The sequence below is a fragment of the Hemitrygon akajei genome, chromosome 1 (assembly GCF_048418815.1).
Source record: "Hemitrygon akajei chromosome 1, sHemAka1.3, whole genome shotgun sequence".
In the NCBI taxonomy this organism is placed as follows: Eukaryota; Metazoa; Chordata; class Chondrichthyes; order Myliobatiformes; family Dasyatidae; genus Hemitrygon; species Hemitrygon akajei.
The window spans coordinates 188,580,067-188,605,332 of NC_133124.1; the positions used below are offsets into that span (position 1 = coordinate 188,580,067).

A 25,266-nucleotide genomic window follows, 5' to 3' on the forward strand; every position below is an offset into this window, starting at 1 on the left:
ATCCAGGACTGACAATCTGAAATACAGAAGATCATCCTGAAATTTAACAGTTCAAAAGTTAAAAGTTCAAAGTAAATTTATTTTCAAAGTACATGTATGTCACCATTTGCAACCTTGTGGTTCATTTTCTTGCAGTTACCCAATGAATCCATGATAGAGTAACTATAATAGAACCAATGAAAGACCATACCAACTTTGGCATTCAATCAGTTTGCAAAAGACAACAACCTGTGCAAATAGAAAAAGAAAGAAATAATTATAATAAATAAATAAGCAATAAATATCAAGAAACTGAGATGAAGAGTCTGAAAATAACTCCATAGGTTGTGGGAACATTTCAGTGATGAAGTGAAGTTGAGTGAAGAGCCTGTTGGCTGAGGGGTATTAACTATTCTTGAACCTGGTGATGTGCATCCTCAGGGTCCTGTACCACCTTTCTGATAGCCCCAGTGAGAAGAGAGCCTGACCTGGGTGGTGGAGGTCCCCGATGATGGAGTGCTGCTTTCTTGCATCAATGCTTCATGTAGATGTGCTCAAAGGTGGGGAGGGATTTACCTGCGATGTACTGGGCCTTGTCCACTAATCTTTGTAGGCTTTTCCATTCAAGGCCATACCAGGCTGTGATGCAGCCAGTCAGTATACTCTCCACCACACATCTTCAGAAGTTTGTCAGAGTTTTAGATGCCATGCTGAATCTTCGCAAACATCCATGGAAGCTGACATGCTTTCTTCATAGGTGAACTTGTGTGTTGGGCCCAGGACAGGTCCTCCGAATTGATAACACCGAGGAATTTAAAGTCTCCACCTCTGATCCTCCAATGAGGACTGGCTCATGGATCTCTGGTTTTCTCTACCTAATCAGCTCCTTGGTCTTGCTGACATTGAGTAAGAGGTTAATTCCCGGGTTGACGGGACTGTCATATGTTGAAAGATTGGAGCGACTGGGCTTGTATACACTGGAATTTAGAAGGATGAAAGGGCATCTGATTGAAACATATAAGATTATTAAGGGATTGGACACACTAGAGGCAGGAAACATGTTCCCGATGTTGGGGAGTCCAGAACCAGAGGCCACAGTTTAAGAATAAGGGGTAGGCCATTTAGAATGGAGTTGAGGAAAAACTTTTTCACCCAGAGAGTTGTGGATCTATGGAATGCTCTGCCTCAGAAGGCAGTGGAGGCCAGCTCTCTGGATGCTTTCAAGAAAGAGTTAGATAGAGCTCTTAAAGATAGCGGAGTCAAGGGATATGGGGAGAAGGCAGGAACGGGTTACTTATTGTGGATGATCCGCCATGATCACATTGAATGGCGGTGCTGGCTCGAAGGGCTGAATGGCCTACTCCTGCACCTATTGGTGTTGTGGTACCACTCGGCCAAATTTTCAATCTCCCTCCCATATGCTGATACGTCAACATGTTTAATTTGGTCTACAATAAACAATGAAGAGACGTGTAAAGGTGGGACTGAACCGTGCTGGTTGGCATGGCTGAGGCGGTCGGTGTCAGAGTCAGAGATGGAGTTGGAGTGAGTGAATCAGAGAGGAGTCGGTGTGGAGGAGTTTCAGAGTCCATCCACCTAAACCAGGAGCGAGGCTGGATTGATTTAAGTGCTGAGCCGATTTGGAAAGGTTGAGAATAGCCTTGGGCTGGACAGCAGGGTGCAGTCCTTGAACATATCACTATAGCAAGACCAGAACCTGGGTCCTAGTGCAGGGGATGACCCACTGTTTGGATGATATAAATGCTGGCTCAGATATTCTGAAAAGGCAGGGTGTTGGAACCGGAGAGGAGGGCCAGGGCGATTCTGTTTGTTCTTCCGCGACATTTATATCACTCTTCATGACACTGAGGCTGAAAGACTGCTCCAGTTGCTTTGCGATTTGCCGCACTGTATGACGAACTGAGACTGAGGTTATGGACCTACTCCAGCTGCTCCGGGCTCCAGGTCTATGGACTCAGCTTGATTCTGAGTGCTGTTGCTTGCTTTTATTGTTTGCATGACTTGTTTTTTTTCCTTCCTCTACGCATTGTTCTTTTTTTAAAATTGGGTTCTTTCAGGTTTCTTGCTTTGTGACTGCCTGTAAGCAGACGAAACTCAAGGTACTTTGAACCCTTTGAAGAAACCTTAATATGGTATTGAAGCTGTGCTTAGTTTTGCAGTTATAAGTGTAAAGCGTGAAGAGCAGGGGCTAAGAGTTGTGGTGTATCTGTGCTGATGGAAATTGTGGAGGCGATGTTGTTACCAATCCAAACTGACTAAGGTCTGTGAGTGAGGAAATTAAGGATCCAATTGCACAAGGAGGTATTGAGGTCAAGGTCTTGAAGCTTATTGATTAGTTTTGAGGTGATGCTATTCAATGCTGAGCCGTAGTTAATAAGGAGCATCCTGATGTATGCATCTTTGCTGTCCAGATGTTCTAGGGTTGAGTGAAGAGCCAATGAGATGGCATCTTCTGTGGACCTGGTGCACTAGTAGACCAATTGGAGCAGATCCAAATTGCTTCTCAGGCAGAAGTTCATCAACAATCTCTCAAAATACTTTCGTCACTGTTGATGGAAGTGTTACTGGACGGTAGTCATTAAAGCAGGTTACCACTTTCTTTTAGGCACCAGTAAAAGTGAAGTCTGCTTGGAGCAGGTGGGTACCTCAGACTGCCAAAGCAAGAGATTGAAGATCATAGTGAACACTCCAGCCAGTTGAATAGCGCAAGTCTTTAGTGCTTGGCCAGGTACCTCATCCAGGCTGGATGCTTTTCATAGGTTCACCCTCCTGAAGGCTGCTCGCACATCAGCCTCAGGGACTAAAATCACAGCATCATCTGGGGTTGTGGGAGTTTGTGACGGTTCCTCCATGTTTTGACCATCAAAGTGAGCATAGAAGGTATTGAGCTCATCTGGAAGCGAAGCCCTGTTATCACCTGTCACTTGATTTTACTTGATAAGAGGTGATAACATTCAAGCCCTGCCACAACTGTCAAGCCTCCTTCGTTGATTCAAGTTTAGTCTGGAATTGCCACTTCGTCTGTGAGATGGCTTTCTGGATATCGTACTTGGACATCTTGGTCACCAGACTTTGATGCCTCTGATCTGACCCTTAGCAGATTGTGGATTTCTTGGTTCATCCAGGGCTTCTGGTTGGGGAAGACTGATTGATTTTATGGGGACACACTTGTCTACAATTATTTTAATAAAGTCTGTGACAGCTATGGTGTATTCATTCTGATCCATAGAGGAGTCCTTGAACACAGACTCGAAGCAATCCCATAGCCGCTCCTCTGCCTACTGGAACCACTTCTTTGTTTTCCTAATCTCTGGAGCTTTGCTCTTTAGCCTCTGCCTGTATGCAGGTAGGAGAAGGACAACCAGGTGATCAGATTTACCAAAATGTGGTCTGGGCATGGAACACTATGCATTCTTAGTATAACAGTGGTCTAAAGCGTTGGGATCTCTGGTGCTACAGGTTTTATGTTCAGGGTAAATGGTAATTGGTAACAAGCTTGGTTGAACTCCCCAAATATCATTAGAAATGCATCGGAATGGAGTGTTTCTTGTCTGGAGACAGCATCGTGTATATCTTAAGCACTTGATTATAGTCAGCCACTCGCTGCTGAACTTAAAAATCTGCTAATAATCACTTCTCCTGTCCTAGTACCACTCTTTATCCAATGAGTCTGTTCTTTTTGTATTGATCCTGACTGGACTCATTTGAATCTCTACCAAAGAGAGATTCAGTTGCTGACCATGTTCAAACCAAATCAGCAGAATTGTAGATAGGAATAGGAATAGGCAAGACAGTGTCTATATTTCATTTGGAGTTTGAGAAGATTTAATTTGTCACCTAGATCGCTCAAACTTCTACAGATGTACCGTAGAGAGCATTCTGACAGGCTGCTTCACTGTCTGGTGTGGGGGGGGGGGGGGGGGGGGAGACAAGTCAGGGTACTGCATGGGATTGAAAGAAGCTGCAGAAGGTTGTAAAATTATTCAGCTCCATCTTAGGTTCTATCCTGCATAGTATCCAAGACATCTTCAAGGAGCGGTGCCTCAGAAAGGCGGTGTCCATTATTAAGGACCCCAACACCCAGGACATGCCCTCTTCTCATTGTTACTGTCAGGAAGGAGGTACAGTAGCCTGAAGGCACACACTCAGTGATTCAGGAACAGCTTCTTCCCCTCTGCCACCTGATTCCCAAATGGACATTGAAGCCCTGAACACTACCTCACTCTTTAAAAATTGTATCTGATTTTGCACCATTTTAAACTTAACTATTTAATATAATATCTTACTGTAATTGATTTACTTATTTACTTTTTTCTATATCATCATGTATTGCATTGTATTGCTGATGCTAAATTAACAAATTTCATGACATATGCCAGTGATATTAAACCTGATTCTGATCAAGAGGAACAAAATTACTGTAAGAAAGTGGAGTTAGGTAATTGTATGCCGATTGAATGACAGAACAGGTATAAAGGGCCAAATGGCCTCCAATTGTTTGTCTTTTTTTGATCTGTCAAAATATCATTCTGGAAAACGGGTCATGTGGACCATCAAAACACATTCACCTAATATGATGTCATTCACCATGCACTGTGTGTTTTGAAAACCATTGCACCTGAGCCACCAGTGAGTTTAGTTCGGGTTGATGCCATTTTCCATTGGATTTATGATTACAGCTTCAAATCAGCAGTTATGGGTGTAACACAAAATGTGTCAAGATGGTTATGAACTGAAACATATTTTAAAAAGATACAAGAATGATTCAATTACATCTGTGTAAAGCAGTGAAAAAAACAAAATATAGGGTTTTTCAAGTAATTGTGAGATAAAATCATGAAAAGTAAGTGTGTTGAGCAAGCTGTCTCCTCCAGTTTATGCCCTATGGGAATCCAATTTTGCAACAGTCTAGCCTTACTCTGTTCCTCTCCACAGGAACTTGTATCAACAATACCTCTGTTATGATGTTCAAGAAGGGCAGTTTTGAAATTGGAGCTACCGTCTACCCTGTTGCTATCAAGGTAAGGCAACAAAGTTCATGTAAGTGGGCACATGACAAGACTCCCTCATAGTTCAAATATCTTGTCAGTTCTGAGTATATTCAATGACTCTATCTCAAACATTCCATGGAGTGGAGAATTTCAAAGACTCACAGTCCTCTAAAAAGATTATTTCTCATCTCATCAAAGGTGATTCCTGATTCTGAAGCTCTGCTATCTAATTCTAGATATCCCCACTTGTGGGAAACCTACTTTCACTATCCACCTTGTCAGACCCAGTCAGTATCTTTATACAAATCACCTCTCTTTCTCTGCTGCTTTAAGTGTAGCTCACCAACCCACGCTCAGCTCAGGGACAGTACAGTGGCAGAGCTAGGAGAGCTTACTGACTTGCAGTGCCAGAAACCCAGGGAAACCCAGGTTCAATCCTGACCTGGAGTACTGTCCGTGTTCTCTCTGTGACTACATGGGTTTCCACTGGGTGCTCTGGTTTCTCCACGTACTAAAGGCATGTGGGTCGGTAGCTTAATTGGCTGCTATAAATTGCCCTAGATGAGTGGTGTAATCTGGGGAGGTTGGATAGGCTGACAGGGGTATTCAAAGGCAGAAAGGTATACAAATAAAAAGAAGGGATTAATGTTTAAAAAAAAAGGTACTTGATGTTTAATGCAGACTTGATGGACAAAAGAGCATGTTTCCATGCTACATCTATGAATCTGTAACTTACTTTTCATGCAACAATCTCTTCATCCCAGGAGTCAATCTCATCAATTTCCTCTGCACTGTTTCCTATGCATGTGTATCCTTCCTTAAATATGGGGACCAAAACTCTATGCAGTAACAGTATCAAATGATTCTGTTTTCTTCTACGAATTGATGTTAGAAGGGACTCCCAGTCCAATCCATCCAAATGGACTTTAATTAGGTTATAGCTTCAAAGGTGAAAGGGTAGGTATTAAGCTGGTGCTTTGATGTGCTGCCTTTTTCCATCCCTGTGTTGTGCTTTTCTTGCCAGTATGATCCTCTGTTTGGAGAAGCCTTCTGGAATAGCAGCAAGTATGGAATGGTGAACTACCTGCTGAGGATGATGACGAGCTGGGCAATTGTCTGCAGTGTCTGGTATCTGCCACCAATGACGCGAGAGGTAACATCTTGTTTCGTATGAAGGAGGGAATGGTGTCTTTTGGGAATATTGTTTTTCCACTTTCTTATGTTTTATTGTTTTAGATTTTTCTTTGCTCTTCTCCCCTAAAAATGCTAAGTATGGGTTTTATAAGGTTAAAAGGAGTCTGCTTTTCATGTGCTAAGGATAGTCAGTGTTAACAGACTACTTAATCAGTGTGTTCTTGCTTTCTGTACGTCTGACTGTCTTAATTAATCTTAATTTGTTGCATGAATTTGTCTGAGGCACTGCAAACCTCATTAGGCCTCCTAATTCATTCTGATTTGGGATTTAAAAAAAAACTGTACAGGAATATGTTAGACTTAACCGATTAAATAGCTGGCCTGTGGGGTAGCATCTGCACTGGACTTCGAGGCGAGTGGTCCTGGTTCGAATCTGGCTGGCTTCTTGCACACTTTCCATCCGTGCTGGGTTGAGGGTTGAACTAACAACTCGGCCTCGTAAGGAACAGAGAAGTACTAAAGAAATAGTAAGGAATGCCATCTGATGCACAAGGCACAGAAAGGAACAACAAAACAGATTAGAGGAGGAAAGGAAAAAGACAGGGCTGTAGTGGTGTGCTACACGCAGCGCTGCAATAACGACACAGAGTTGGTGAGCTGCAGTTACAAAAGAGGTTTATTCAAACTTCGCGGCCTCACTTTAAAGCCTTCCTGATCCCGCCCTCCCTGGTCGGGAATGCTGTAGGGGGCGCGTATTCACAGGACCTGCCTCAATGCCGGCGTGCGCCGCTTTGTGAGCCGGTTCGAGTGCGCTGGGAAGTGGGTCACCAAAGAACCCCCCCCCCCCCCGCAGAACCGGCGATACACCCCCCCCAATGTCCACAGTCTGGGTCGGACTCTGTTAGGGAGGTCTGCCTCTGCGCCGTGGTGCCTAAATCTCGACCAGCTGCGCCAAGTCCACATGGGCTGGTTTGAGTCGGTCCACCGTGATAACCTCCTCATTCCCCCCAATGTTCAGCACGAATGTGGACCCGTTGTTTCGAATCACCGTAAACAGCCCCTCGTAGGGCCGCTGTAGCGGTGCCCGATGTCCACCCCATCGTACAAAAACGAACTTACAGTTCTGCAGGTCTTTGGGTCCGCAGGTCAGGTTCTGCCCATGCTGTGAAGTGGGTATGGGGGCCAGGTTACCGAGCCTCTCACGTAGTCTGCCCAGGACTGCTGCGGGTTCTTCCTCGTGCCCCCTTGGGGCTGGTATGGACTCTCCTGGGATGACCAGGGGTGCGCCATTCATCAACTCGGCTGATGAGGTGTGCAGATCCTCTTTGGGCGCCGTGCGGATTCCAAGCAGGACCCAGGGGAGCTCATCCACCCAGTTAGGCCCTTTAAAGCGGGCCATGAGAGCCAACTTCAGGTGACGGTGGAAACTCTCCACTAGTCCGTTTGACTGTGGGTGGTAGGCAGTTGTGTGGTGCAGCTGTGTCCCCAAAAGGCTGGCCATAGCTGACCACAGGCTGGAGGTGAACTGGGCGCCTCTGTCGGAGGTAATGTGGGCCAGTACACCCAGGTGGCAATCAGTGCCCGGGCGCAAGATCCGGAGGTGGTGTCAGTGAGTGGGACCGCCTCTGGCCATCTTGTGAACCGGTCTACGATAGTCAGGAGGTGCCATGCTCCGCGCGACACTGGCAGGGGGCCCACGATATCCACATGAATGTGGTCGAAATGCCGGCGGATGGGGTGGAACTGCTGCGGCAGAGCTTTGGTGTGCCACTGCACCTTGGCTGTTTGGCAGTGCATGCACGTTCTGGCCCATTCACTGACCTGCTTGCGGAGTCCGTGTCAAACGAACCTGTTGGCTACCATCTGGACGGTTGTCCTGATAGAGGGGTGCGCTAAGTTGTGAATGGAGTTGAAAACGCGTCGCCGCCAGGCTGCCGGAACGACGGGGTGGGGTTGGCCGGTGGTGACGTCACAGAGTAGGGTCCTCTCACCTGGGCCTACGGGGAAGTCCTGGAGCTGCAAACCGGAGACTGCAGTCCTGTAACTAGGGATTTCCTCGTCTGCCTGCTGCACCTCCACCAGTGCTTCATAGTCTACCCCCTGGGACAGGGCTTGGATGTTAGGGCGGGAGAGGGTGTCTGCCACGACATTGTCCTTTCCCAAGACATGCCGGACATCCGTCATGTATTCGGAGATGTAGGACGGATGTCGCTGCTGGTGGGACGACCAGGGGTCGGATGCTTTCGTGAACGCAAAGGTAAGCGGTTTGTGGTCCGTGAACGAGGTGAAGGGCCTACCTTCCAAGAAGTACCTGAAATGTCGGATTGCCAGGTATAGCGCCAACAGTTCCCGGTCGAAAGCACTGTATTTGAGCTCGGGTGGTCGTAGATGTTTGATGAAAAATGCCAGGGGTTGCCAGCGACCCTCGATGAGTTGTTCCAGCACTCCACTGACTGCCGTGTTGGATGCATCCACTGTGAGGGCGGTAGGGACGTCCGTTCTGGGGTGCACTAGCATCGTGGCGTTTGCCAAGGCTTCTTTGGTTTTAATGAAAGTGGCGACGGACTCCTCGTCCCAGGTAATGTCCTTGCCCTTATCTGACATCAGGGCGAACAAGGGGCGCATGATTCGGGCAGCTGAAGGGAGGAAGCGGTGGTAGAAATTCACCATACCCACAAATTCCTGAAGGACTTTGATTGTGTTGGGTCGGGGGAAATGGCGGACCGTGTCTACCTTGGCAGGCAGAGGGGTTGCCCCGTCTTTAGTAATCCTGTGGCCCAGGAAGTCAATGGTGTCGAACCCGAACTGGTTAATTGTCAGGCCGTATTCACTCAGTTGGGCGTAGAGTTGACGGAGGTGGGACAGATGCTCCTGACAACTGCTGCTGGCTATGAGGATGTCGTCCAAATAGATGAAAGCGAAGTCCAGGTCGCGTCCCACCGCGTCCATTAACCGCTGAAATGTCTGTGTGGTATTCTTTAGGCCAAACGGCATGTGGAGGAACTCGAAAAGGCCGAAAGGGGTGATGAGTGCCATTTTGGGGATGTTGTCCGGATGCATTGGGATTTGATGGTATCCCCGGACGAGGTCTACCTTGGAGAAGATCCGTGCGCCGTGCAGGTTTGCTGCAAAGTCCTGAATGTGCGGCACAGGGTAGCGGTCCGGTGTTGTAGCCTCGTTCAGCCTGCGGTAGTCGCTGCATGGTCTCCAGCCCCCTGTAGCTTTGGGCACCATGTGCAGGGGGGAGGCCCATGGGCTGTCGGACCGCCGTATGATCCCCAATTCCTCCATCCTCTTGAACTCCTCCTTCACCAGTCGGAGCTTGTCCGGGGGAAGCCTTCAAGCATGGGCGTGGAGGGTTGGTCCTTGTGTCGGGATGTGGTGCTGTACGCCATGTCTGGGCATGGCTGCCGTGAACTGTGGTGCCAGAACCGATGGGAAATCCGCCAGGACTCTGGTGAAGTTGTTGTCGGACAGCGTGATGGAGTCTAGGTGTGGGGCTGGCAACTGGGCTTCGCCCAGGGAGAACGTTTGAAAGGTCTCAGCGTGGACCAATCTCTTCCTGGGCAGGTCGACCAGTAGGCCGTGAGCTCGCAAAAAATCCGCTCCCAGGAGTGGTTGGGCTACGGCGGCCAACGTGAAGTCCCACATGAACCGGCTGGAGCCGAACTGTAGCCGCACCGTATGGGTGCCATAGGTCCTTACTGTGCTGCCATTCGCGGCCCTCAGGGTGGGACCCGGTTTTCTGTTGCGGGTGTCGTAACTCGTCGGAGGTAAGATGCTGATCTCGGCTCTGGTGTCGGCCAAAAAGCGGCGTCCCGACTGCTTGTTCCAGACATACAGGAGGCTATCCCGATGGCCAGCCGTCGTAGCCATCAGCGGCGGCTGGCCCTGGCATTTCCCGGGAACTTGCAGGGCGGGCTACAGCGGTGGGCTTCTGCGCCCCACTGCTGGTGGTAGAAGCACCATTGTTTGTCGGTCTCCTCACCCCTGCCTCTGGGGTTAGCGGGCTCTGCGGCCGGGCCTGGTCTGGTTTGCTGCCGGGAGTGTGGCCTGGTGATCTTTGCGACGGACGCCCCACTCACCTTCTTGGCTTTCCACAGCACGTCCGCCCGGGCCACGACCTTCCGAGGGTCGCTGAAATCCGCGTTGGACAGCAGCAGGCGTATGCCCTCGGGCAGCTGCTCCAGGAATGCCTGCTCAAATATGAGGCAGGGCTTGTGACCTCCAGCCAGGGATAGCATCTCATTAATCAAAGCCGACGGTGGCCTGTCCCCCAAACCATCCAGGTGCAGTAAGCGGGCAGCTCGCTCGTGCCGTGAGAGTCCGAAAGTCCTTATGAGCAAGGCTTTGAATTCTGTGTATTTGCCATCTGCTGGGGGCGATTGTATGAACTCCTCAACCTGGGCGGCTGTCTCCTGGTCGAGGGAGCTCACCACGTAGTAGTAACGTGTGGCATCCGAGGTTATCTGCCGAATGTGGAATTGGGCTTCTGCTTGCTGGAACCATAGGTGAGGTCGCAGCGTCCAGGAGCTTGGCAGTTTTAACAAAACTGCATGAACAGATGTGGCGTCATTCATCTCCGGTCCAAATATCGTTTGGGCCGTTGGGGTCACCAATTGTAGCGGTGTGCTACACGCAGCGCTGAAATAATGACATGGAGTCGGTGAGCTGCAGTTACAAAAGAGGTTTATTCAAACTTCGCGGCCTCTCTTTAAAGCCTTCCTGATCCCGCCCTCCCCAGGCGGGAATGCTGTAGGGGGCGCGTATTCACAGTCCCGTCCCGCGCGCGGGCTTTTCCCCTTGCTGATGAGCAGGCTTGGTGCCCTCTTTGGGACCGGCCTCAATGCCGGCGCGCGCCGCTTTGTGAACTGGTTCGAGTGTGCTGGGAAGTGGGTCGCCACAGGGCACCATTTTTTTTCTTTAGAAAATTGCTAGTTAAATCCCTTCACCAGAGACCAATTGTATCCCAGTTTTCTAATTATCTTCAGTTTTCACATTTGTGCAGGTTTAACCTTACTTGCTAATTACTTTCATCTGTGTTATTGCATTGTTCAACACTTTTATTGATGTTACATTATTCACTTGCAAAGATGGGTGTTGCTATTTCATGTTTGTTCAGTTTTTCCTGTCTGTCTAGAAGGACAGTTCTGTCTTCTGGTTTACACCTGCACTACAATTATCATTCAACAGCACCTCCACCATCATTATCAACACTGGTGCTCTGCAAGACTGTGTTCTTAGCCTCCTACTCTACTCCCTATACACGCACGGCTGGTTTGGCGCCAACTCCATGTCTAAGTTTGCAGGTGACACTACTATAGTGGGGCAATTTTCAAATAGCAATGCATCTGAGTAGGAAGGAGATAGAGAACTTAGTAACATAATATGATCACAACATTTTACTAAATGTCAGCAAAACAAAAGAGCTGGTTGTTAATTTCAGGAAGGGGCGTGGTGCACATGTTCCTGTCTACATCAGTGGTGTGAAGGTTGGGAGGGGTAAGAGTTTCAAGTTCCTAGGAGTATATAGCCTGCCCTGGTCCAACCACATTGACACCATGGCCTAGAAAGTTTACCAGTGTCTCTACTTCTTCAGGAGGCTATGAACCTCACCAACTTTACGTGTGCACCAAAGAAAGTATCCGGTCTGGATGCATACTAATCCCATTTTTCCAGCACATGGTCCATAACCTTGGTGATTCAAGTTTTTAAATGTTGTGGGAACATCTGTCTCCACAATTTCCTCTGGATGAAAGCAGTCTTCCTCAAATCAGTCTAAGTTCCTTCCCCTCAATTTAAACTTGTACATCTCTTCTATGGGAAAAATTTCCTTATTATCTACCTTATCTATAATCCTCTCAATTTTGTATACCGCTGTATAGAAAACTTACCCTGCTTCAAGTAAAGCAAATCTAGCTACTCCTTAGAAATGTTCCACCCCAAACAACATTCTGGTGAATATCCTCTCTTGTCCTGTGTCATCTTATAATATGGTGACTGCCACTCCACACAGGACAAAGCAGTGACCCAAGCTGTTTTACCTTAACCCATGTTCAGTACCCCAGCTAATGAATGCTGCCTTAATCCCTGCTGCTGCTGCCTCCAGGGATTCTTTGTCTTGTACATCAAAGTCCTTTCCCTTCGTACTTCCTTGGGGCCTGCTATTCATTGTGCGTGTCCTAGATTTATTAATCTCCTAAAATGCCACACCTCAGCACTTAACTCAATTAAATTCTAGCTGCTTTTGTTCAGCTATCTAAGCAACACATCAGTATAGTCCTGTAGCCTAAGAAACCCCTTTGTTCCTCCATTCCCTTCCCTCGCTTCACCTCCACATACAAATTACCTTCTCTCTATTAAATTCCATTTGTTACTTCTGCCAAACAGACCTTTAAGTTATGGCATATTGTAATTTTGTGTTACTTTCAGAATTTAATTTATACTAACTGGAAAATAATCATGACTACTACAGGCCACTCTGGTTACAGCTGTATTGAATAACAGAGTTATTACGTAGTTTCTAACCCTGCCTCCGCGTGTGTGTGTATTCTCCCCACCCCCTTCCCCTACCTCTCTTTTTCTCTCTTTCTTTGTCTCACAGATCCTCTCATTATACTGTATACACTTGCACTTTTTACCTTACGTGCGGACTATCGATTCTTATCCCTGATCATTGCAAAAATGCATTTTATATTTTATTTTAGCCTCTTCTGCAGATCGAGCAATGCCTTGTCATTCTTGTTAGTAATACTGCTTGACACGAAATGTTTCACATTCCATCACTGATAATTGTTTGCTTCATTAATGTAGCTCTTTAGATATTTCAGCCCTGTTCTGCCTTTTAATTGGTATCCCGCCCCTAATTTACTTGTTTCAAGTCCCATATCCCAACACACAGAACGAGTGCCCTGCTCTTTTAATCTGCAAGGTTTAAACACAAATTTAGGAACACAAGGCTGGAAGAACTCAGCAGGTCAGGCAGCATCCGTGATGGTCAGGTCAGGATGACTTCCTAATGAAGGGTCTCGGCCCAAAACATTGGCTACTCTTTTCTCACGGATGCTGCCTGACTTGTTGAGTTCTTCCAGCGTTGTGTTCCTATTCTTTGATCCACAGCATCTGCAGTTGTATTTTTGTGTTTTTAAACACAAATTTGTCGCAGCCGTTCTTTGCTGTTAGTGTCATTCTTGGCTTATGATGCTTCACAAGTATTTGTTTTGCTGTTTTGCCATGTGGTATTCCATTGTTACAATGATATTACAGTGCTAAGTCACATTAGAAGCACTTATCTTATACATTTAAAACATTTTACCCTACAGATAAGCTGTCTCTGCCTCTCTGTAGTCTAAAGCTTTCTGTCTTGACAGTCAACCACACAGCCTGTTTATCTATCACCTACAATTCCTTCCTCATGTCACTGCATTCCAACCTAGATTATGAATATTATAGAAAGCTGGAGACAGAGTACTAGGACTTGTTTATCTCTGATCTTTCAGTCATTTGCTGTCAGTGGACTTGTTCAGCACAGTTTCAAATGATTTGGATGATAGCTTACACTCAGTGGCCACTTTATTACGTACACCTGTACACCTGCTAATTAATATAAATATCTAATCTGTCAACCACGTGGCAGCAACTCAGTGCATTAAAGCATTCAGATGGGGTCAAGGTGTTCAGTACTTGTTCAGACCAAACATCAGATTGGGGAAGAAATGTGATCTAAGTTACTTTGACCCTGGAACATCGTTGGTGCCAAACAGAGTGGTTTAAGTATCTCAGAACTGCAGATCGCTCGGGGTTTTCACACAAAACAGTCTGTAGAATTTACAGAGAAACAAAAAAATGTCCAGCGGATGGGCTATGGCAGCAAAAGACTACACTGGGTTTCACCCCTGTACTTAATAGCTTGGCGATTGGGTCTATTTTGTGAGCTAGGCAGTAGAGTTAGAAGAAGGAAGGAAATGGTAGGATAGTACAGGGAAGTGGTTAGAAATAACCTGATCTGAGATGCAAACCTTTAGAGTAGGACTGCTTGAAAATCCAAGAGCAAAGGACTGTTCATAAGAATGGTTGGGAAGGATTATACTGTACAAAGGTTAAGGGAAAGTAACTGCAGTATAGGGGTGCAGATTGACATAGAGATTGTTGAAGCTTAAAACAAGACACTGCAGTCATAGTGAGAATTCATTGTGCAAGGTTTAAGCTTAGCGGTGCATCAGTTCTGATATTCAGGTTAAGCTTGCCACTTTGCATTACATTGTGTGTGGTTAAGTGTGCCCGACAAGGGTCACCAGTTGGGGAAAAAAACAGATAGTAAACCATAACAGCACATTAGTACAAGGGGTTTTATTTGGTTTTCAGGTGAAAAAAATGAAAAATCTGCACAAAAGTCATGAAAAAAGAAATATTTATAAATAGACAAATGAAAGCAAACATGTATATACAAAAAATTACAAATATACAAAGGCTTTTTCCTGAATACACTTTGTCTTTAACTTTCCAATATAACTATTCACAAACCGTCAAATCTAACCTCCACACCTCTCTAGCAAAACCAGACTGAGGGTTTAAATCTGCCTTCGCTTGGCCTAGAAGGACCAGGAAATTCAACTGTTGGTCTGGATGGGTGTTTGGGGGTGGGGGGGAATAACAATATGACCAGGCCTTAATCATTACTTTAGATGCAGAATTGAAACATTTTAAACAGGGATTGTAACATCCTACAGTTTTATTCCACAACAAATGCCTTAGTTAAACCCATAGATCGGTGTCCACAAGCTCAGATGAATATAAAAGGATAGGCATTAGGATGCCCCAAACTGTCCCTTGGTCCTTTTGGGGCTGTTCTGCTGTCTACAAACTGATGTAATGGTGTAAGTGAAAATAAATTAAACTGTTTGGAATGTCTGTGTCTAGGATCCTTATTTTTACGAGTTATGAACTAGTAGAGCACTTTAATTGAAGGGATTGCTTTGATTAGCCAAGCTAGAAATTGTTTTACTGTTGGGCTGTGTAAATGTTGAGCTCCCCAAGAACTGCAGAACCAGAGCGCAAAGTGTATGAACTTCTGGGGAAACTAGCCCAGGGACAGAACGAGGAGTGACTAACCGGGCAAAGTGGCAAGGTTAGCGGAAGAATTAACATTGCCAACCTGTTCTCTCACATCACCCCCACCTCTTCTGGATTGCAGAAGGTGGGCAATCGGGAGAGATGGTCTGCCATGACGATGTGCTGACCTGCCTTGTGACGGATGTTGAAATGGAATAGTGAGGGAGTCGGGTACCATCTCATGATACGTGCGTTGTGGTCTTTCATGGCGTGGATCCAGTTGAGTGCTTTGTGGTCAGACTCCAGAACAAATTCTCTTCATGAGCTTCGTTCTCAATAGTAGAACATCTTGTAGCAAGATGGTATCGCTGTTCTATCCCTCAGTACTACTAGCAGAACTGACGCTGAAGTCTGCAAAGAATCTGGTCCAGTGAACCAAAGAGTGTGAGAAAGACTCTGTGACTCTGAAGGAGGCTTTGTATTCCTGGCTGGTCGTCACCAGACTTCATCAAACCATTCACCATCCAAGTCGACATCTCAGCAGTGGGGATTGGAGCAGTCCTGGCCCAGGGGAAAGAACAGCTGGTGTTGTACCTTAGTCAAAGTTGATAACTTGACTCCTGCGATAATTGCTACCTTGGTCAGTAGCTGTTACCGCAGGAGACATATTCCACTGTTGAGGAGAAGGAAACTCTTGCCATAAAATGGGCCTTGGAGAGCCTCTGGGATTACCTGCTTGGCAGAGAATTCGTTCTGGAGACCGACCACAAAGCACTCACCTGGATCCATTCCATGAAAGACCACAATGCATGCATCATGAGATGGTACCTGGCTCTACAACTGTTCAACATTGGTCACAAGGCAGGACAGCACGTCTTGGCAGACTCTCCCGATTGCCCACCTTGTGCAGTCCAGAAGAGGTGGGAGGGTGATGTGAGAGAACAGGCTGGCAATATTAATTCTCCCGCTAACCTTGCCCCTTTGCCCAGTTAGTCACTCCTCCCCGTTCTGTCCCCAGTCTAATTTCTCCAGTAGTTCTCAAACTTTGCCCTCCCGTTCTGCAGGTCTTGTGAGTTCACCATTTATACACCCCAACAGCAAAACAATCATTAGTTTGGCTAATTAAAGCAATTCCTTAAGCTAACGTGCTTTACTGATTTAGGCTGCAGTTGTTCAATATATAAAATAAAACAGAAATGGTAATGACTTTGAAAGGCACCCTGAAAAGGTACTTAAGTGATGAGGGCCTAAAGCACAATAATACCTGAAGAAGTGACTGATGATATGTGGCAATTTGTGTTTATTATTTTAATATGTTGCCTTACGTTTCCTCCTCCTCACCTATCCTCAGAATTTATCTCTGCTGTTGGTTGACTGTATATTTACAAAATCAGAATGGTTACAACATGAAAGGAGGTTGTTGAATGTACTGTAGCTTTATGTGAAAGCGACCTAACCAATCTCCCCATAGTTCTGCAATGTCTGTCTTTTCACTTTGAAGGCAATAATTGAATTTGCCTCTACTACTCCCTTGGCAGTACATTCCTGACCCCATCTACTTGTTGCACAAACAAAAAAAATCCTCTTGGTATCATCTTTTGTTCTTTTGTGGAACACCTAATTCCTATTTAAAACCGAGGTCTTGTTGGCTTTTTAATCATTTTCTGAACCGACTCTGCAATTTGTCTCATTGAAGCCTTCTTGCTCACAGTCCCACCAAATCCCTGTTTTTGTACCCCTTTTGGCATTGTGCTCTCTAGTTAATATTGCCTTTTTTCATTCCTCCTACCAAATGTGTTATGATGGATGAATCACATTTGTAGTTTTATGGACAAATCTACTGTAGCTCTTTGAATATGATAAGTGGGCTAGATAACTGGAAGCAGTGGTTGTGGTATATTTGGAGTTTCAGAAGGCTTTTGATAAGGTCCCACACGGGAAATTGGTCAGCAAGTTTAAACACATAGAATCAGCGAAATGCTGATAAAAACACTATAAAAGAAAATCTGCTGGAGGAACTCAGCAAGTTGAGCAGCATCTGGGGAGCAGCAAGGAGGTGTCAAATTACGTGTTGAAATTCTCAGGTTGTCTGGCTGAATATTGCCCCAGTCATTCCTCCATGGTGAAGATCGATGCAAAGGATTGATAAAGGCCATTACCTTTTGGCCCACCATGTCTACGCCGATCATCACACCTGTCTATACTAATAACACTTACCTGTATTAATTCCATGTGCCTCTGTGCCCTGCTCATTCAAGTATCTGTCCAGATTCTTTCTAAATGTTGCTCCTGCCTCCTCCACCACCTCCTTTAGCAGCTCATTCCAGATACCCCTCAGGTGCGCATTAAACCTCCTCCCTCTAACTTTGAACATAGCTTTAGACTCCCCAACGCTGGGAAACAGACATTGACTACCTATCCTATTTGTGCATCTTATAAATTTATACATCTCTGTCACATAATCACAGCCTCCATTGCTCAGGAAGGACCAGACCCAACCTACCGGAGGTCTCTTTATTACTCAAGCCCTCAGAGGGTCAGAGATACACAGCACAGAAACTGGCCATTGGGTCTATGCCTAACCATTAAGCAGCCATTTAAAGTAATCCAGTTTGTTTTAAACTTTTCTCCACATTTCCATTAGCTCCCCTAGATTCTACCAATCTCCTACATATTGGGACAGTTTACATTGACCAATTTAGCTTACCAGCCAGCACGTCTCTGAGATGTGGGAAGGAACCAGAGTACCTGGGGAATATCCACATGATGGCAGGAATAACATGCAGAACTCCACAGCACCTGCAGTCAAGATAATAGCACCTGAGTTATTAACTCAGCTAGAATTATAGATTCTTCACAGGCGCAACCCTTCCCACCATAACGGATATCTTCAGAAAGGTATCATTGAAGGCCCTCACATGTCTTCTTGCTTCTACCATCAGGGAGGAGGTCCAGGGTCCAAACTCAAGGACTTCTCCCCTCTGCCATCAGATTTCTGAACAGCCCATTGAGACCACTTTGTTATTCCTTCTTTTACACTGCTTATTTTTGTAAATTCTAATAAGTTTTATTACACTGTACTACTGTGGCAAAACAACAAATTTCATGTAATTTCAGTCGTTAATAAATCTGACTCTGACTCAGAAGTCAGGCTAACTGGATCAACTGCAGGTTGTTGAAACTGTAAAGCAATCCTTTGTCTTTCTACTGGAATCCCTCATTCAGGTTGGGATTAAATTTTGCTACGCCATTCTCTTAACTGTTTAAATGTCTGTCTCTTCCATTCTTGTTCCTTAGCCTTTTTTTCCCTTTTGCCTATTTCTTTGGATTCTTCAAATACCTGGAATTTTGAGTTGTTAGTTTTGGTCATCCTACAGCCACATCTCTGTTATAACTGTCATATATTAATGTCTGTACTGTGTGCCATCAACTTGTCTGTCTGGCTGCAAACGTTGTAAACATCCAAAAAAGAGCCATAATTCTACTTTCTGCCACACACTTTTATCTTTTTTGCTGTTCCGTCAAGCTTTGGGGCATTTGATTTACAAGTAGATGGAGTGTGTAGCAAGACTGTGTGCAGAGAGAGGAAGGATAGGTAGATGATGGAGCAAAATTGCAGTCAGTGAGATGAGCTGAAGTGTAATGCGAGGCAAAATTGAAAACAGTGATGAATACAGGACCAGTGGCATTATATTTGAATGCATGGAATATATGGAATAAAGTAAATGATCTTATAGTCCAGTTAGTGATTGACAGGTATTACCTTGTGGGTATCATAGTGTTGTGGCTGAAAGAAGATTATAGTTCGGAGCTTAACATTCAAGGATACACTTTGTATCTAAAGGACAGATGGTAGGCAAAGAGTGGGCTTGCTCTGTTGGTAAAAAATGAAATCAAATCCTTAGAACGAGCATTGGAAGATTTAGAATCTTTGTCGGTAGAGTAAGGAAACTGAAAGGGTAAAAACAAACCTGATGGGAGTTATGAACAGTCGTCAAAATGTTGGGTGCAAGTTACAATGAGAGATAGAAAAGGTATGTTAAAAGGGCAATGTGATTTCAATATGCAGGTAGATTGGGGAAATCAAGTTGGTTCTGGATCCCAAGAGAGTGAATTTGTAGAATGCCTACAAGATGGCTTTTTAGAGCAACCTGTGGTTGAAGCAACTAGGGAAAAAGCAATTCTGGATTTAATGTTGTGCAAAGAACCAGATTTGATTAGGAGGAGCAGGTAAATGAACCCTTTGGAGGCAGGGATTATAATATATAATTCACCCTGCAGTTTGACAGGGAGAAGCTAAAGTCAGATGTATCAGTATTACAGTGGAGTAAAGGAAATTACAGAGGCATGAGGGAAGAGCTGGCCAAAGTTGATTGGAAAGGGACACTAGACAGAACAGCAATGGCTGAAGTTTCTGGATGCAATTCAGAAGTGGCAGGATAGATACATCCCAAAGTAAAGGGACGGTAAGGCAACAGTTGCTAACAAAGGAAGTTAAGACAGCATAAAAGCAAAAGAGAGTGCATATAATATGGCAACAAAAGTTGGTGGAAATTTACAGATTGGGAATAATGTAAGAGAAGGATGCAAAAAGTTTTTTTTTTCAGATATATAAAGAGAAATGAGAGGAGAGAGTGGATATTGGATCACTGACAAATGACACTGTGGAGAGGTAGTAATGGGGGAGAAAGAAATGGCAGATGAATTTAACAAGTATCTTGAGTCAGTCTTCACTCCAGCAATCTGACAGAAATTCAGGTGTGTCGGGGGGGCTGAAGTATGTGTAGTTGCCATTACGAAGGAGAACGTGCATGAGAAGCTGAAAGTTCTAAAGGTAGATAAATCACTACATCCCAGGGTTCTGAAAGAGGTATGTGAAGAGATTGTGTAGGCATTAGTAATGCTGTTTCAAAAATCACTAGGTTTTGGAATGGTTCTGGAGAACTGGAAAATTGCAAATGTCATCCCACTCTTCAAGAAGGGAGAGAGGCAGAAGAAAGGAAATTATAGACCAATTAGCCTGACTTCAGTGGTTGGGAAGATGAGTTCATTATTAAGGATAAGTTTTAGGGGTACTTGGGGCACATGATAAAATAGGCAAATACTCAGCATGGTGTCCTTAAGGGGAAGTTGCCTGTCAAATCTGGAATTCTATGAGGAAATAACAGGCAGGTTAGACAAAGGAGAATCGGTAGAAGTTTACTTGGAGTTTCAGAAGGCCTTTGACAAGGTGCTGCAAATGAGGCTCTTAAATAAGATAAGAGCCCATGGTATTACGAGAAAGATGCTAGTATAGATAGACAATTAGCTTCATCTCCTTACAGACAACCACAAAACTAAGAAACCTTGAGAGAACCCATTAAAATAATGACCAAAACATCCAATGTGCGGAGGAGAGGAAAACAAATTACACAACCCTTTCCAATTCAGCCTGGCTCTTAAATCAGTCAGGTGTTGGGACTTGTTCTTGGAGATGCCACGACTCTGCTTTGACCCCAACTCTGCTTACCATGACCAGGCCTTCCCTGTGCCTCTGCCACCACTTATCTCAACCACCCTTTCCTTGCCTCTCCATTGCTATTGTTGTGAACACAGCTTGAGGATAGAAGGGCGTCCATTTAGAATAGAGATGAGGAGAAATTTCTTAATCCAGAGGGTGGTGAGTCTTGGAATTCCTTGCCACAAACAGCTGTGGAGGCCAAGTGATTAGATGTATTTAAAGTGGAGGTTGATAGGTTCTTGATTAGTCAAAGGTTACCGGAAAAGGCAGAATGGGGTCGAGAGGGATAATAAATCAGCCATGATGGAATGGCAGTTCTTGTGTCTTCTTCATGGACAAGATGCCACACAGGAAATTGGTTCATGGATGAAAATCAGAAAAATGCATAAGCTTTGACTCAGTGCCAGCACAGGGATCCACAGCGTTTTGGACAGGAATTTCAGTCGGTTTTGTCCAACAGGGTTCTGCATTATTGCTGAAGACCTCAAATTGCAGCACCTTTGTTATCTATCCATTCTGCCAGCCCAAATATTTGCATAAAATCTGTGTACCCAAGTTCTAATCAGTAAAGTACTTAAAGAGACCCAGTTATTCCAGCACTGAGTTTGTTTACCTCTAGAATCACCACTCCGGCAACTCAGATTCAATCTGATCAGCACTGCTGTAAGTACTTCCTCTGATTGTAAGGATACTCCAGTTTTTTTCTGCATCCAAAGACCTGCTGGTCGGTGTGTTAATTGTTGTGAAATTGAATGGTAAAAAGGGCACATGAAAATACGGGGAGGAGTTGATTATTCTGAGAGCTAACATAGATTCACTGGGCTGAATGGCCTGTAGTGTCTTAACAGAACCAGCCTTCTGCCAGCACCGTATCTGTCACGTAGCTAATGTTCTATCCTGTTGCTGCTGCTGCCCTTTTTATTCCATGTCCTTCAGTTTTGATGACGTCCTATTGTGTGGCATTATTTCTAATGCCTTTTGATGTCTAACTGTACCACATTAACTAGTCTTGAATATTTGTAGCTTATTTTTTTATTCTTAGTCTCAATTGTTTTTTGTGCTCCCAGTCTTTAGTTCTCCTGTGAACCTTCAGTGATGAGCCTGATTTTTATCATTAATTTTGTTTCCTGCCATATTCTCTCTGTATGTCATCCAGGGAGCTCTGGCTTCAGTTTCTCTACCCTTTTCTCTGAGTGTGTAGAGATGTATTTGAACCATCTTCACTTTAATGGCCTCCTTGTGCTGTTGCCTTGGCCAGACCTAGAAATTGGCCATTCTCGAATCATTTTTTATTATCTTGGAATGGTCAGTATCCGTTTCCATAATTATTCTTCCCTTTGTTTCTCTGCATTTGACACAACTTTGCATGAATATCCTTAATTGTGCACTATAAATTAAATAATAAACTGGTTTTGTTATCCAAATCCTTGCTCCACAGACTTGAGGGGTGTCTATTCCATCAAGATGAGGATGTTTTTGTTACCTACCTTTGTGAGCATAGAAAAAGTAATAGCTTTCAAACTTCTCTTTTGGTGTCCCACGGGGTCTTCAGTCACTATTAGGTCAAACCACTTAAAAACAAAATGCATCTTTATTTGATAACGCATTCGGATTTGAATATGTACCTAGGTGGTATTCTAACTCACACATGCAATACCAAATTTATCAATACCAAATAAGTAGATAATGCACAATTCCAAATTCATTTTAAGATTAATGATCTATGTTAAATATGAACTAACGTTTCTTGATTTTAGTCATCTTCTGGCTATAACTGATGTAGCACATGGGATTAAATTGACTTCAGTTCTCTTAGTTTGGCAAGCTGAAAATCTGAACTGGTCTTGGAAATTGATTTTTTTATTGTCAGACATACCAAGTATGGTGGAAAAACTTGTAGATAATGAATTGTTCATAGAGATCAATTCATTACACAGTGCATTGAGGTAATACAGGGTAAAACATGGCAGAATAAAGTGTTACAGCTTCAGACAAACTGCACTGCAGGTAAATAAAAAGTCATTAATGAACCCAGTATTCTAGTGGTATTTGGTGAAGGCAGGATCAGACTAAACTGTATAAAAATTAAAGAATATTGGTGAAATATTCACCACGCTTTAGTTTTATGAAATGTTATTTAGTTGTTGCATAGTTGAAATTTCTAGCCACTTTCTGTTGCTAGTTGCATCTAGTTTACTGTGCAGGAATTTTCTGATCAGGTGTGCTATGACTGATAATCTGGCTTAAATTTAAGACCATAAGACATGGAGCAGAATCCAAGTGCGGTCTGACCAATGCATTATAAAGCCTCAGCATCACATCCTTGCTCTGATGTTCTAGTGCTCTTGAAATGAATGCTAACATTGAATTTACTTTCCTTACCGTTAATTCAGCAGCAAGTTAACCTTTAGGGAATACCTCATAAGGACTCTCAAAGCCCTTTAAAGTGGTGTAATTTCCCTCAGGTTCATTTAGTGCAAATTTACCCATTATTCCGACCAACATTAAAAAAAGTGATTTTGGCAGACTGGCAGTGAAGCATTGTAACTTGCTGAGCAGCCCAGGAAAACAGTCTTAAAATGACTTTTTTATGTTGCACAGGAAGGTGAAGATGCAGTACAATTTGCTAATCGTGTGAAAGCTGCAATTGCCAGGCAAGGTGGTCTTGTTGATTTACTGTGGTAAGTAAATTCTTTCCGTTACATTGTCTTAGATTAATCAACAATGTCTATGACTTCAATGTCACATATAGAAAATGTCATAAACAACAGCTTGCTCTCCATATTGTTCTGCCCTGGCTTGCAACATCCAAGGTGAACCTGACTAACAGAGGGCCTTAGGAGCATGTCACTTCTCAAAATATAAAGTATGTTGAATCACTTATCTAAACTTGATCACTTTGAGTTACCTAATTTCAGTCAATAATTTGTAAATTGCTGTGACAGAATGATAGATTTCACGTCTTCTTGGTAACATATCTACAGTCACCTTTCCTTCTGTCCATGTCTCAAGGCTTGGCTCCTTCTCTATGTAAAATCATCAGTGGTGTACATTCCACCCCTGGTCAATGTCATGCAGGCACTAGGTGGGCTGAGCACCAGTCACGAAACAGTATGATGTTCCTAATGACTTCCCTATCATTGTGGGGGATTTCAACCAAGCCAGCTTGAGGAAGTTTCTGACCAAATACCATCAATGTGGAACCAAAGGAGTCAACACATTTGACCACTGTTACACCACCATCAAGAACGCTTCCTGTACCATCCCACACCTGCATTTTGGCAAGTCAGATCACCTGCCTATACTCTACTCCCAGTGTACAGGCAGAGACTAAAGACTGCAACACTGGTGATGAGGATCACAAAGTTATGATCCAGGAAGATGGGGAATTCTTACAAGACTGCTTTGAATTGGTGGACTGGAAGATATCAGGGATACATCTTCGAATCTGAATGAATATGCTGCAGTTATCACCGACTTCATCAGGACCTGTGTGGATGAGTGTGTCCCTTTGAGAATATAACCAGACATACCCAAACGAAAAACCGTGGATGAACCGGGAGGTTCACAGTCTGCTGAGGGCTAGATCCATGGCATTCAGGTCTAGTGATCCAGAACTTTACAAGAAGTCCAGGTATGACCTATGGAAGGCTAGATCAGGATGCAGTTAAGGCTGCGAGAGCAAAATACTTTTCTGACCTAATTTCTAATAACTCTCATAGTCCCAAGGTCTTATTCAGCACCATAAATTCTGTCATTTGTCCCGCCCACAGTATTAGTTTAGATGTGTCCCCTGTTAAGTGCAAAGAATTTTTAAAATTCTTCATTAGCAAAGTTGAGGACATTAGAATGAACATTTCCCCACTACCCATGATCTAGCTTTCTCACTGGTCTGTTCAACCCATCACGCTACCCTCCCTTACAAAGATTGTTTCCACCATGAAACCTGCAACCTGCCCCTTGACATTGTCCCCACTGCCCTCCTGAAGGATGTCTTTGGCATAGCCGGTCCCAGCATCCTCTATTATTAACAACTCCTTGGCCACTGGTACTGTTCCAATCTGCTTCTAGCGCCCCATGTTTTCAGCCCCTTCTGAAAAAACCCAACTTAGACCCTACCTTACCTAGTAACTACAGACCTATTTCTAAATTTCCATTCCTGTCAAAGGTTCTCGAAAAGGTTATTCTTAGTCAATTGCTGCCCTACCTACACCAAAACAACATCTTGGAAAGATCTCAGTCAGGTTTTAAGGCTTATCATAGCACAGAGTCTGCCCTGCTGAAAGAGTACAATGATCTCCTCCTCTGTACCAACTCAGGTGATTCTGCCATCCTAATTCTTCTTGACCTCAACGCAGTATTCAATACTGTGGATCACGTCATTTTAATAGACTGTCTCCAGTACAGGATTGGTGTTGATGGCACTGCCTTGAACTGGTTTACATCCTATCTCAAAAATAGAAGCTTCTCCGTCAACATAGGCAAATTTTCCTCTTCCCCAGCTAGTTTCTCCTGCGGCGTCCCACAAGGTTCCATTCTTTTCTCTATATACATACTTCCCCTTGGCCAAATCATTCAAAAACACGACAT

The 25,266-nt window shown here is 44.4% G+C and overlaps 1 protein-coding gene across 1 annotated transcript in view; it reads left to right on the forward strand.

Moving 5' to 3' along the window:
- gpat4 (glycerol-3-phosphate acyltransferase 4) overlaps positions 1-25,266 on the forward strand; it is a 106,028-nt gene that overhangs the window by 67,948 nt on the left and 12,814 nt on the right. The window contains exons 9-11 of the mRNA XM_073056901.1: positions 4,936-5,021; positions 6,016-6,144; positions 23,278-23,357. Coding sequence (XP_072913002.1) covers positions 4,936-5,021; positions 6,016-6,144; positions 23,278-23,357 — 295 coding nt within the window. The remainder of the gene's footprint in view (positions 1-4,935; positions 5,022-6,015; positions 6,145-23,277; positions 23,358-25,266) is intronic.